This window comes from Zootermopsis nevadensis, unplaced genomic scaffold, assembly GCF_977971745.1.
Source record: "Zootermopsis nevadensis isolate Lab colony 2312 unplaced genomic scaffold, Znev_1.0 Znev_ptg000021l, whole genome shotgun sequence".
Classification (NCBI taxonomy): Eukaryota; Metazoa; Arthropoda; class Insecta; order Blattodea; family Termopsidae; genus Zootermopsis; species Zootermopsis nevadensis.
This window is the reverse complement of record NW_028259153.1, coordinates 8,327,517-8,342,851: the sequence shown is the minus strand read 5'-3', so window position 1 is coordinate 8,342,851 and position 15,335 is coordinate 8,327,517. Positions and strand designations below refer to the sequence as shown.

At 38.6% G+C, this 15,335-nt stretch overlaps 1 protein-coding gene across 5 annotated transcripts in view; it reads right to left on the bottom strand.

Moving 5' to 3' along the window:
* Window positions 1–412: 412 nt before the first annotated feature.
* The window catches only part of Sytalpha (Synaptotagmin alpha), a 120,945-nt gene continuing 106,022 nt past the window's right edge, over window positions 413–15,335 (bottom strand). For 4 of the 5 annotated variants that reach the window (XM_087352294.1, XM_087352297.1, XM_087352295.1 and 1 more), the window contains 6 exons: window positions 14,078–14,370; window positions 11,549–11,656; window positions 8,057–8,177; window positions 5,652–5,851; window positions 4,785–4,902; window positions 413–3,429 (listed from right to left, as the gene is read on the bottom strand). In XM_087352294.1, coding sequence (XP_087208420.1) covers window positions 3,116–3,429; window positions 4,785–4,902; window positions 5,652–5,851; window positions 8,057–8,177; window positions 11,549–11,656; window positions 14,078–14,370 — 1,154 coding nt within the window. In that variant the 3' untranslated portion in view covers window positions 413–3,115. The remainder of the gene's footprint in view (window positions 3,430–4,784; window positions 4,903–5,651; window positions 5,852–8,056; window positions 8,178–11,548; window positions 11,657–14,077; window positions 14,371–15,335) is intronic. The other variant, XM_087352298.1, reaches the window with a different exon arrangement.

Below are 15,335 nucleotides of genomic sequence, written 5' to 3'. Positions count from 1 at the left end.
ACCCAGAAGACAACCATCTTCAACCATGATTTTAGTCTCAATCAGTGTTTTATTGGCTACAGATAACAAAGCCATTAAGCTGTCTAGAATAGTAGCAATTAAGTGAAAAACAAAACCATCTCATAAAAACGGCACTGCAATTCAGGGCTGAATAAGCAATACATGCCATTTGGAAGGGATACTTGAGGGTACCAAAAAATTACACTGGTATGAAAAGACAACTAAAAATAGCACTTACTCCAACAAAAATGATTTTGATTTCTTCCCAATTTTTGTATGAGACAGATGTTTTCTTGTCAAGCAATCCCTCACATTGCAAATAATCAGAGGTATACCTTCTTTGTATATTTTTAAGCATCTCATGTCCTACTCATCACAAAAACTATTTTATAGAAGAATAAAAACATCAGACTATGTAGATGAAAATAGTATAATTACAGAAATTACTTTAACAGTTTCATTTACAGCTGAAAGCCTTTTCTTGACCATTACAGTAAACACATAGAAACATAGATTGATATTATATACATAATGGATTGTTTATCCCACATTATTACACTTAATGTCTTAAAGGTACATCAACAATCACAATAAGTTTAAACCCTCGTGTGAACATACATATTTAAGTTGTAACACAACATTATGTTTGCCTTAGGCTCAAGTCAAAGCTTGGCAGCCTTTGTACTACAGCCACCAGAGTAATCTGTGGATAACAACTTGACTTAGTTTATCATTAGTTAAGTTTATACCATTCTCAGTTCATTATGTCAACCAAGATTGTTGAATATCAACAAATATGATCTTAGATCCACTGTGCTATGTCAACTTCTGTGACATATTTAAAACTAGACTGTTGTATCAAAACAAGTAGGAGTTCTGACAAAATTTAATTTGTGTAGATTATCATAATGTAAAAATTATGAAGCCTTTTGTTTAACCTCTCATAAAAATCTAACATAAGCAAATGTAGAATTTTTGTTTTGTACTATGTTGTATAAGTGCAAATATTATCTTAATAGCCAGATCATGTCTTATGATTAAATAACAGTATCATCTTCATTCTGTAATGTCACTTTCATGATAATTATGTTGCCTGCTACAAATAAGCATTTTTTATAATCAACAACCAATGAAATTCTGAGAGTAAGATGATCATGGTGGTCAGCAGGGGGAGCAAGAATCTTAAAGATACAATCTGAAAATCAGAAAATACAAAAAAGGTTACAGATGTGGTACACATTACTTGGTAGTTTAGACATACAAAGGATATACAAGGTGGTTGCTTGTGGGAGCAGACAGAAAAATTAATAAGGCTTTATCTAGCATGAAATACTCTGGTAAAACAATGGATGATGTTAATTTACTCGACATGGTTGGAAAATCTAAATGGTTAAATTGTCTACGTCCGTTAGTTTGCTTCTGATTCCGAAATTGTTTATGCAAAACATTGTGTAACTGCATGTAACTGCTGTACAAAGGCTTACCATCAGGTAACTATGCACTGCATTCTGAAGTTACAACATATCGTCCTGTGGTTACGCCTATTTCAATTGATAATGGTTTCATCATTCAGTTTAAAAATATTTGGAAAGCAACATTTCTAGAATATTCCACAACAGTCAATATGATTTTAGTATACTTGAGTAGCTTTGAAACACATTCAGTGTCACTTGGTATGTGCGCTGTCAAAGTTTTAAAATTATTCATTATCTTACACATCACAAATCTGGACAAGTGACCATTCTGGCATTTTTTAAAACTTTGCATACCGTGTAGTGTATTAGAATACAAAATAAGTAAACAAACAACTATTAACACTATAAAAAGACACTATTGCCATATCTGGGAAATTAATTCATTTAATCAAATGAATTAATTTCCCAGATGCCACTGATGATGACCTGTTGAGGTTGAAACGCATATGGCACTAGTGTCTTTTTTATAGTGTTAATAGTTGTTTGTTTACTTATTTTATATTCTGGCATTTGTTAGATGGATCTATGATGATGGAAAGAAGTTAAACTTTTTTATTTTTAAGGTGGGAGGTCGGGTGGTGGCTGAATTTCACCAGGTCCTGCAAAGGTGATATCTTCGGTTATGAACAGAAGAAGGGAAAGATGAGAGTTCTTGGAAAACTGTCTCAGTTTAAGCACTTCCTTAATGTAATTTCTCCTATGAAGTGATCGTTGCATTCTTGAAAAAGTTGTGTTATATAAACAAACAATTCAATAGTAATAAATGCTGAAGTACTTTTCTGTATACTGCATCTCTGAAGTTCCAGAATAGACTCACATTATGAAAACAGTGTTCCCTAATATTTCAATCACATTATATACAAATCACAATTAAACTTGAGTTAGTTACATCAGACCTGACTGTAGAGAATAATAACAGTCTTCAAGTATATAAATAAATATTTCATTAGTATGTGTGGTATACTAATGGCTCCAAACTTCTGTGCTCAGAGAAATATTTGGCTTATCTTCACAAACCAATTAAGAGAATTATATGTAGGAGGCATATGACCATTTTCAATTTCTCCAGTTTAGTACATCTCGCACAGACTGCAAACTGCAATCCGACATTCCTACACATTCACAATTCTGTCTGTTTTAGATGCAAGGGTAGAATCTTCACTGGATCTAGCCAAGATCATTGTCCACGAATCTTTGCTGTTCTTGTTGGTATTACTATTCCAGCATCATTTCTGTTTCATGTTCGTTGATGGATGTGAAGTCTCCAATCACTTCTGTAATCCCATAATCTTTATTTTTGATTTCTTGCCAGCTCTTCCCTCTCTTCTTGATATCTTATAGTACCTGCCTGAACCAACATGTTCTAGAGTGTCCCACGTGTCTCTTTCCTTTAAATTTTAATTCTACTGCCCTTCTCAGTACCTTCTTCCATTCATTCTCTTGTATGGCCCACTGTTTTATGTTGCTGGGAATGTTTTACTATGGTTTAAGAATCATAGTCCCTTCAGTTTGTCCACAGTAATGGATCTCGTTTTTTATTTAATATTTTTTTGTAATCTGAGCTGATTTTGAACAACATGACTCCAGAATGCAGTGCCTACCAATTCTGTTGGATGATTTTGGTTGATGGCAGCAAGTCCTCACTGTGGTTCAGACAATGGCAGCCACTGAGCAGTGGCTGTTTTACTAGTAAGAACTTCATGGAAGAAGTCACGCTCTTGGGGACGGCAGTCAGAACCAGGCCCCACAATAGAGCGTCCTAATAGTTCGCTGGGGCCCAAGAGACTATCGTGCAACACATAAAACTCAATCGTACTCCTTCTTAGTGCCTCACGGCTCACATCAAATGTGAGTGCCTCATTGAACACGGGACATAAGGTGTTGCGGTGAACACCAGTCTTTTTTTTCTTCACTCGTTTCCCAGCCTGCAATAATGTCACCTTCACAAATGGATCTGCAAAGTGCAAACAAAATATTTTACGTAATATACCAATCAAAAACTGTATTATAGCAAGAGCTTATTTTGAGCAAAACATGGATAGCGTTGTCTCAGCTTTTATTGATTCCATGGTACAGAGAGGGCCCCCCCCCCCCCACAGGCTATTAACAGTTTAAATCTTTTAATAGTTCAAAGTAAACTAAATTAAATTCAAACCCTTTTAGTTGGTTCAGATAGAATTCTAAAAATTGCCATTTGTTAGCTAACTATTAACAGCATCTGAAATTTGTGGCACTTGAACTTCCTGACACATGCAGCAAACTGGTTTCTCAGGATGGTGCACACTGACTCAAAGACGCTGCTCAGAAAATTCTTGTCTTTAGGGAATAAGCGGCCATACAGCGGCCCACATATCTTCCATTGGAACCTTCATCTTATCAAACAGGGCGTGGTATAATGGGGCCAGATGGTAAGGGATGCCAGTTTGTGTTTGACAGCTGGTATGGAGCCTGTCATTGTCACAGCACTAACACTTACTGTGCCCATTTGTCTCTGCACCATTATTGGGTTTTCTGATAAAGATGTGTGAGCCACTGTGCAGCTGGTGATTCCCAAACAACTTTCAGATCAATGTCCATGAGTCAGTTCATACTATCCTGAAAGACTGGTTTGTTGCATCCATCAGTAAGTTACCAGAAATATGGCAATGGTGCAATGATCTCAGTGGGAGTATGTGGAGTGTGCTAAAGTGTAATTGTGTGGCTGTCATCATCTCTCCGCCTGTATTCCAAGTACGTCCAGATTATTTCTGAATTGCCCTTGTACAAAAGAAATTTATTTTTTTTACACATGTAGCTCAGTCAGTATAGTGACTGGCTACGGACTGGACGACTGGGGTTCGATCCCCGACGAGGCAGAGGATTTTTCCTCTAGCCTCTGTGTCCAGACTGGTTCTGGGGCCCACCCAGACTCCTATACATTGGGTACCGTGGTCCTTACCTGAGGGTAAAGCACGGCCAGGGTGTGATACTGACCACTCACCCCCTCAAAGAGCTAAGGTTAAGAATGAGTAGGAGCTATACTGCCTCTCCCCCAAGCACCAACAGCTAGTGGGACAGCTTTACTTTTACTTCTACACAAAAATACAGTGGTAATGGAACAAATTACATACCCATCTCTATAAATCCTACAGCTTACATATTACTGTTAAGTGCATTAGATGGAGGTAAGGAGGATGGAAACTGATTTAGTGGGAAATGTAACAATGGGATGTCCCATATTGTGAAAGTGAAAAGAAATGTGGGAACCCTTTACCACCGTACAGCAGAAAACAAATCTGCCAGTCACTTACACTGAAAATAATAATGTACCTGAGGAAGTGCGTGTATCATCCACAACGCGCAGGTTCCGTGCCTTGATGACTACAACAGTGAGACGCTCAGCTGATGGTAAGAAGCACAGTGACACCATCAGATCACCAAGTTCAGCCTACAATACACAGTTCAATGCACTTATAAAACTGCAGAGTCAAAATTATATAAGTGAGCTTACTTGGTTTGATAAATCGATGTGCATAATTATATGCAACTTGTTATTTGAAAGATAACATTGTTTTGTTCAGTCATTGAAGTTGGTTTTAAGTACTAATTGATCAATTGATTATTAGGTAACCTAACAATGTTATTTTAGCCATAGGGATTATAAAACATAAAATAAAATGTGAAGATAAACATAAATGGTCAGTATGCCAACATCTGAAAAGAGGTGGCCATAGCCTCTTTTAAGCAATTAGCTTGGATGAATTAAGAAATACCACAGAACTAGAAATCAAACTGAGCTTCAAACAATATACAATCCAGACACAAGTGCAGAATGTTGCCACTACACCAACCTGTTTAGTGATTCTCAGTAAGAATTTACATTGTTTTCCTCAATCATTTCGTAGCGTTACTTTGAAACAAGTCACGACTAGTTCCTTTTATTATCTTTCCAATCAGCTGTTGTCATCCTCAAATTGCTTTCAATATTATATAACCCCTGAATTTGACAAACTGTTGTTAACTATGTAATAAATCTAATCAATTATGATGTACCTGAGAAAATGCTAGTATCAGTTCTAATGTAATGAAATGAAATTTCTTGGTGAGAAATACAAGATTTTTTTGAAAATGCAGAAAAGATATTTTATTCTGTGAATGGTGGTCTTCTGGGTTATAATGTAGTTAATTATTACTGACCTTTGCATCCTGTTCAGAACATGGGCTCAGTCCTTTCCATAATGTGACTTTCTCAGAGAGATCAATGTGTGCTAGGGGAAGTTTGACGCCACCAATACTGTGGTGACGGGAGTAAGCATCAAAGTCATAAAGAATGACCTCCAGTGTACGGCGACCTATGGTTGTGGGTCGTACCTCAAATACAAAGTCTTCGTCGAACACTGCGCAGCAAATATTCTTTGTTAGGACTCACATTTTGAGAGTTGTTAAAATTATAATCCTTGAAGTGTGGTGGATTCAGCCAGATTTGAAATCTGACATTTTCATAATTTAAACCACATAAATTATTGCTTATTTTCAGGATTAAATCCTGTCAGGAAAATTCTGGACAATATTTTAATTAATTACTCAATTCGTGGAGTAGGATCTGTCATCAAGGAGCTAATTCAGCCAACTTCTGCTAAAACAGCGTTAATGAGACGTTGTAGTAGGGCAGTTAATTAAAAAGTTAGTTAGTTTAGAGTTGCGTTCTTTGGATAGAAAGTAAAAAGCAACAGAATTGCTACATAGAGGAAACAATCATCATTGGCTTGTTCTAAGTATAATAATGATTTACCAGTTGAAGATATGCCATACAGTAATCACATTCCGTTGTCTCTAAGTTGGGTTGTTAAACTCGATGAGTAAAATATTCTGTATATTTTTCCTCGCACATTGATTTTATCACACCATAGTCCCATCACACTATCTGTGTAAATAAATGAATGGATAAACACCTGACTAAAATTTAATTATAATTACTGAGAAAACCCATGGAATAATTGTGATTAAGCTGGAATCTGAACTGCCAGTTGGGACAACATTGGTTAAGGAAAAATTCAATGCATTTTATGAACTAGTCAAGAAATTCTTGCTTGTTATGGAACTTGAAGGATTATTACCACCTTCACAAGGAAAATCCGGTCCTCACATTCATACATTATTTATCGTCTTACTAAAGGGACAATATTTTAAATCCATAAATTAATATTTTCTAGCTAATCATTCTGAATTTACAAGAATGAGTTAAAAATAGGTTCAAATAACAGGTTGTTATTCTATGAACAAGCAAATATTTTAAGCACGTGACTACCAACTTTTCAAAGAAGACATAAAAATTTAATTTCTACAGGGTGGGTGGGAAATAAGTAGGCATTGAGAAATGGTTATAACCTCTATATTTCCAATGCAAAGATAATTATTTAATGCCTACTTACTTCCCATCCACTCTGTAGATTTATCTGTAGATTCATGAGATAATCTTTGGTAGCCAATAACAATTGTGCCTCGGTGACACGTAGTTCAATACACACACATATAATGGTATAGCTGGAGACAAATAAAAGAAATTTGCGCCATCATAAAGATTTTATATGGTTAATAATAAAAAACTGGGGGACCGCAGTGGCCGCGCGGTCTGAGGCGTGGGTCTCGTGCCGCTTGGTCGCAGGGACCGTGGGTTCGAATCTCACTCAAGCCATGGATGTTTTTCTGTGTTATGTTGTCCTGTAAATAGGTAAAGGCCTTGCGACGGGCCGATCTCTCGTCAAAGGAGTCCTACCAAAATGTCCATAGATCAAGTCAGCTGAAAAGTTGGGGACCCGTAAAGGGTACCGGAAAATGTATAAACATTGTTAAACCGAAAAAAGAAGATAATAAAAAACTGTTTTATACTATCTCATTTTTATAATATGAATTTTTCACAAATTATCAGTTATGAGTATAATAAGTTAGGAAATATATGCATAGTAAATTGTGCTAGTGCATTCTCCAGAATTTGGCCTTTGCCCGTGTGAACGATGCCAGTTGTGTCAGAATTTTGAGAGTCGGTGACCTTTGTATGGACGGCATATCTGACACAAATCTGGTTGCAGATGATGTCAAGATGGTAGGTTCCTAGTGATTCTCCCATATGGTTACACGGCTGGGATACACCAGGTGGGGGATTCCCTATCAGTTACTTTCTCATGCAGAAGCACATGTTCTTCATGTGAAGTGCCCAATATAGTTATCGAATTTCAACCAAAACTGGTATATACTGACAAATTTTAATAAAATTTGTTTCATAGTTCTCGAGTTGTTACATACAGGTGTACAAGAAGATGCTAATTGGTGTAATTTTATAATTTTTTGTTTCAAACACCTAATATGGCAAAGACCAGGTAAGAAAGAGATCTCACAGATCAAACTAAGTAGCTGAAACAGATAAATAAAAATATGCTAATCCCAGATCTACGTCATACCGAGTTACAAACCATGGAATCATTACTGCATTAGATTTTAGACAAATTTCTATTTATTTATGGAATTAGAGGAGTTAAAATTGTCCTGTAATGATGTAATTTAAATCTATGAGTTTGACATGCGACAAATATTTGGATACAAACCTGGATTTAGGGTTCTCTTATGAATGCGAGTTTGCCAGACGTTGCTTCTATCTGGGAGCAGCCGGATCTTGGCATATGGATCAGCTGTCCCACTAAAGTCTCGAGCCTGTAAGTCGTGTGCCTGAAAAAACAGTTCAATGAAGTGGACCTCCTAATTACCAAGCAGTAGTAGTAACCACTGTCATAATAAGGTAAGGTTTTATATGTATGATCTTGAGCTTTCACGGCGACTATATACAATATAATCCTCTTGGGCTATCAGCCACGTCAAGTGGTTAAAGATGAGATATCTCATTTAAAAATGTGATTCTTTTCAGGATTGAATATGTTTTTTTATCAAATAATGTCAGCGACTTTTCAGAATTTCATAAAAATGTCTGTGGTTGAGCAATAACAGACATTTCAAAAACCAAGTAAGTTGTTTATTTCTTTTTTAGGAAGCTCGAAATTGAAATGGCTAATCCTTAAAGGGCTAAAATCGAGACATGTCTTTTGATAATATTTTTATTTTCAAGTAGCCAATAAAATAAAACTCTGGAAAATTGTCCTTTACAACGAAGGAAATGCACACTAAATAATTCTACTGACGTTTTCTTAAAAGCGAACAGATGGCCAAATTTTTCGTATTACATTTGCCTGGAATAACTGAGAAAAACCATGATAAATTTGAAACTGGTGTGGGTACGAGAAGTTTTATTAATCGACAGTGTCGTATTCGAACATCAAGATGTATGACAAAGATTATCCGTGTTCAGAAGTGTTAAAGATGCAAACGTTTGTAAATTTCCAAGTATTTAATTTAACTGAACATTCCGGTTGTCTATTACATGATTAAGCAGTTTCCTGCATACGACAGAAGGGTCTTTAGTTCTCCATTTCTTCGAGTCTCCACAGACTCATCGTTGGTAACACATCACGGATTTTCTCAAACTCGTCAGACCATGCTCCTTTATAATGTATTTAACACTGTTGATTATTCTAAAACAATATCCAACAACCTCGTAGAACGTCAAGGCACAACTGTGCAAGTAGAATGCCAAAAAATGCTTCCAGAACAAGTCAGCATTGGAAACAGCTTAGAAACCAAGCTTAGAACCATGCCTTTTCTTTTCATTGACGTCATCACAAAATTCTGATAGTTATATAAGTAAACTTCTACCAGACTACACGGCACAGCAGCAACTCAGAAGACTGCCATCTTCACAACTGAAGTTTTAGGTATAGTACAGAGTCGTAATCGGCAATGTACAGCAGAAACTCTGCATAATTCCCCTTATTTAAGGATTCCGCAGGTCCATCATGTCCACGAAGGAACATATTCCCCTAGTCCTTTGAGCTTTTCTATGGCTAGAACAGCGAACAGCCATTTCTCCTAATACGTGACAATTGCATTCCTGGTAAAGCACCGCGTTATGGAAAAATCTCCTTACACAAATCAGTGTTATCGACTACAGTCCATCGGTGGTCTTTGAAGTCGATGACACTAATTTTTCGGTGGCTTTAGATTCGTCAGATTTAAATAAATGTCTTTCCTTTTTTATTCAAGAGCTCAACATGAGGTAGAAGCTTACGTCATACTCGATTCAACAAACGCCAATGATATTTCCCCATGTCTCTACAATTATGTCGATGCCATGCTTTATACTGAATGCTTTCCAGAACTCTTTGACGCTCGGTCTGAGCGAATGTGTCTCTCGTAGTAGTAGTAGTCTTGAAGGCAGCAATTACGTCTCGATAAAGAGGCTCCAGCAAAAATATTACTTTTATATTTTCAGCGAAATCGATAATAAATGAAGAATGGTTTGGCGCATTATTTAAAACGCCTCCTTAATTTTCTTGCAGTTTTTTTTCGTATCCAGTACCACAATTCAGCATGGTGTGCATTCTTGGTTAGCAGGATTCACGACCCATCAGTACATGGGTTCTACCGGGACTGCTGTGACCCCCTTTTCGCGAAATGATGATGAAAGTGGAGTAAATTGTTGGGATGCCACGGAAAAACCGGAGGAAAACTCCGTGTTGCCTGGACCACGGCCTTGTCCAACACAAGTTGTAAATCTGAGCACCGCCGGGAATCGAACCCGGAACCCCAGTATTACAAGCCCAGCGTTCTAACCGCTAGACCACCGTGCAGCACTTTTCCAGTTAATTTACACCACAGTAACTATCACAAAGCAAGATAACCTTGCCACTCATTGTAACCGTACAGTATTTAATTTTATTTACTTAGTGTTCTGTCTGACGACAGGTCCATATGAACAGGATCCTTCCATCCTTTTCTCGGACTGGGACCTGTTCATATACGTTCTTGGCAGATGATCCAGAAGTGGTTTGCCATTGCCTTCTTCTGTGTGTGAATGGAGTAATTGTTGGGATACCACGGAGAAACCGGGGAAGCCCCGGAGGAAAACTCCGTGTTGCCTAAACCACGGCCTTGTCCAACACAAGTTATAAATTCGGGCACTGCCGGGAATCGAACCCGAGACCCCAGGATTACAAAGCCAGCGTTCTAACCGCTACACCACGTCATCTTATTATTTATTTAGTGTTCTGTCTGACGACAGGTCCATATATTATGAACAGGATCCTTCCATCCTCTTCAGGTTGTCAGGGCCCTGTTCATATACGTTCTTGGCAGATGATCCAGAAGTGGTTTGCCATTGCCTTCTTCTGTTTGTGAATGGAGTAATTGTTGGGATACCACGGAGAAACCGGGGAACCCCCGGAGGAAAACTCCGTGTTGCCTAAACCACAACCTTGGCCAACACAAGTTATAAATTCGGGCACCGCCGGGAATCGAACCCGAGACCTGAGGATTATAAGGCTAGTGTTATGACCGCTCATTGTAACCGTACAGTATTTAAATGAAAACAAAATATAGCAGCCGAGCGCTAATACACAAACTTGACGCTTATGCAGGTTGGACAAAAACTGACGCCAATAAACAGGCTTCAGGGCGGTAGGGAGAAGAGGAAATTCCGACGAATTTCACTGTAAGTGGCGGGTAACCGGGAAGTTTCACGTCGTGTTTTTAGAATCACATATTGAATTATTTTGACTACTCTGGTGTGGTGATTTTGCGCTCTTTTGATGACACACCACGCCGTATACAGCGAAGAGGTATAGTGGTGTGACTCCAGACACCTGTTTCATTAACGGCCATTTTGATTTTTCATTTACAAATTTGTTGTGACGTTCAAAAGTATTGTAATATTTATTACATTTATTAATATTGATTATTTAATTAAAATAAAAAAAAATATTATGAGACTAAACGTGAAGCAATAAAATATGTTCTTGTTATTAAAAAATTGAGGATATTCAGATACCATACAAAATACTGTTTATTTACATGTACAGTAGAATCTGTAATGTTTTCACCAACTTTTTAAAGGCCACTGACAAATATATTGCAAATATCACCCAGCTTAATATTCAACAACTCTGCATTTTCCCCACAGAGTATATTTATGGTTTCAATAACAGTCTTACCTCTATCAGTCTTATTGTGAGAATACCAGCGGCGGGGTCGTAAGTGAGAGTCAGCTGGATGGAGCCACGTATATCTTCGGGACTGCTGGGTGTTCGAGACGGGGATGGCTGCAAATATAAAATAAAACATTGTTTTTAGAAAGAGGCGCATTTGTAAATTCACAAACAATGGAATAAATTCAGTGTTCTATTTCTAGAAGTCAAACATTTCTTATTTCATAACCATAATAATCACGCTTATGTCATCCTGGTCGCAAGTCGTCATAATCGAACTTTTCTCGAACTCGTTATACGAGGTGCGATCGGAAAGTTTCAAGACTGCGCGTATAAAAACCCGTACACTTATCTCAGGTATTAAATTCATCCATCACCCTCGAAGTAGTTCCCCTGGGAGTGAACACAACGATCCCAGCGCCGCTGCCAAGCCTGGAAGCATCCCTGGAAATCTTTCTTTGTCAGCCTGTCAAGCACCATCTGCGATTCTGCCTGAATCTCTTGCCAAAGACTCGCCAAAACGGCTACGGAAACCTATGAAATGCTAAAGCAAGCATTTGGGGAGTCCGCAATGGGTTGTGCACAAAATTTTGTGTGGCATTCACGTTTTAAAAATGGCCGAACCTCTGTCGATGATGACGAGCGTTCTGGACGACCATCTTCGAGCACAACGCCCGAAAATGTTACGAAGATTCGGCAGGCCATTCACGAAGATCGACGTCGTACCATCAACGACTTGTGCGACATTGTTGGGATAGGCTATGGGACCTGTCAGCCGATTCTAAAGGAAGAACTCCGCATGCGACGCATCGCAGCCAAGTTTGTGCCAAGGCTCCTGTCTGAGGACCAGAAGCAGAATCGACTTCTCGTTTGTCAGGAGCTCAAAGATCTTGCAAGAACCGACCCCAACTTCCTTTCTAAGCTCCGTGTGACTTCTTCCTCTTCCCAAAGATGAAAATTCAGCTAAAGGGAAGGAGATTTGAGACGATAGAAGAGATTCAGGCAGAATCGCAGATGGTGCTTGACAGGCTGACAAAGAAAGATTTCCAGGGATGCTTACAGGCTTGGCAGCGGCGCTGTGATCGTTGTGTTCACTCCCAGGGGAACTACTTCGAGGGTGATGGATGAATTTAATACCTGAGATAAGTGTACGGGTTTTTATACGCGCAGTCTGGAAACCTTCCGATCGCACCTCGTAGGTGGAATTAATCGATATCAATTGCCAACAGTTGGCAGCATTCAGTTCATACAATCGTGTATGGCATTTTTAGCAACCACAACGTTTGTGCAGAATAATATTTTATTTCAAAACGAAACATTCCCACGGAAACCAAAGGATCCACAAGTTACTTAATAACTGAACATTCTAACTGCATTGCATGCTCCATTAAAATGTTAGTTTCCGGTCAGCCGAGCTGAAAATGACAGTCACTCTTTCGAAGGAAAATCTACTTATAAAGATGAAAATGGGAATTAATCGCCGAATAAACGTCATCGTTACCTGATTTGGGGTTTACGTTGCTGGCTTTAACAAACTAATAAAACTGAGACTTCATATACGTGTTAATAATGAAACAATCCTTAAAAAATGCTAACCTTTTGGCAACACAGGGCAATTATGCTAGCAACACATTAAAGCCTGCATTTAAATAAGTAGAGGTCAGTGTTTATATACGATAATTTTATAACCAAACTGTTTCTTGACAAATATTTATACTTCGTACCGTTTAAAAAAATGTGAATTGAATAATAAGTGTTGGAATTACACACTCATTTCTGGTCCTATTTGCACTACCAGCATTGACGTAATATCCGCTATTGGATCCTACCTTCAACCGGTTTCCTCCTAACATCGGTACACAATTTTATCTTCGTATTTAACAGTCTGGCGGGAGTGAGGGTCCTGGCTTCTATTCATGAAGTAACTGTTTTGAATCTCGATCGAATTACCTGTTGTCCTCACTGAGGTTCTTCGTGGTTGTATTCAGTTTCCACAAGCTAATACCGAGATAGTAATTACAAACATATCAAGACGTATCCTTCCAAATCCGTACCTATTCACCATTCATAACCATCTCATTCAACATTAAGCCACATAGCCTCTGAATTTCTGCGTCTCTTAATAACTTGAAATTTAATATACGGTATTTTACGCACCTCATTTGTGATGAATGGTTAAAATACTTTGCTGTAATAAAACAAATGAACCTCAATCTTGCATCTGACGTATGCCAAACGCCTCATCAAATGAACTGACAGTAAACAACTTTGTTCGGTGTGTGTGAAACAGTGACTGGACACAAAACATGGTTAAAATCACGCTGCAGCGCATAATAATAAACAAAGAAATATTTATAACTTCCTTTGGTTGTGTAATGAACTGGACGTCAAAGGACGGGCAGGTCGGTTTCATACAGTAAATTCCGAGGTCCAGCTTTTTGCGTATCGAGGATATATGGAATTATCTGCGGTTAGGTCAGGAATGGTTTGTGTTTATGTAACGCGCTGAAGCATATCGGCAGCCATGTAGCCTACCTTCTGGTATAGGGAAGTGTCTATTTTGGTGTGGTCCAGCTTCGTGTGCATGGAGGATACACGAGGCCGTGTGATACTGGTTGTTGAGAGCACTACATGCTTGTCGCTTCGCACCAGTGGCAGAGCTAGTGGCGCCACTGCGCCGGCGGATCGCGTAGTAATGTTGTTCGTGTCTGCCTGTGACGACTGCTGCTGTGTGGAAGGGGAACTCGCCGAATAACCATGGGGGCTGCTAGGGGTCCCTGGTATTGAGTCGTCTGCAGCAAGAGAAGGAAAAGATGAACCCTTCGAAGCTGGAATCAAAATCGGAATTTTTCGGCACATTTTAATAACAGTCCCCAATATCGAGCTGATTTTGGTCTTGTGGATTGTAACGAGAATTCACACGGCGTTACAATTCAGAATACCATCATCGCGTTTTTGACCGACGTGAAAATCACAAATTTCAGAGACCGAATACAAAATTTTTTACAATGCATTCAACGGTGGTTAATAAAAAAAGAGACGAAAAGAAATCATGCCTCCAATAATTAAATATGATGATTAAGACAAATGTAAATTTGCATACTACTGTTACCAGGAGATGGTAACAGAGGATGAATGTCTTCTGGGTTGTTGCAACGTGTAGTCTGGTAGAAGTTTACCAGAGGTCCTTGCTGCCTTCATCATCAGGGCGATCACTCATCGCCCTGATGATTGATAGCGCGACAATCTAGAAGACAGTCATCTTTGTAATTACAGCCGTCATAAGCTATAATCCTCCTTTCATAAACATCTGTTGTGGGTACCTTACTGGCCATTTCCAGGCTACATTTGTTTCAGGATGACCAAAAAGTCACGCAATACATTCTTAACACGTTCTAATTGTCGAAAAACAAATTACACTGAAATTTGAAAAGAACATTTAAACAAGTGTTTGAAATGCCCACCGCGTACAGTGATGCATATTCATTGTCTTCCTCATGTTTGATGCTGCGTCATGGAAACGGTTCACCAGACGAGATACTGTCGGTTTGTTTGCCACGGGAGAATCGGTAAATGCGTCCCTTTACGCAACGTTACAAATTAAATAAGAACGTTATTCCCGGTAGTGTTGACAATGAACACTCATTACACTGATGAAAAAAGACTTCCTTGCATTTCGACCATTTGAAGGCAACTGACGGACTGGCGCTGCTATCCAATGGGAGAATACCACGTGGTTGAGGAAAAGAGGCGGTGGAAATTTTAGGAATACGTAGTGAGGAAATGAGGGAAC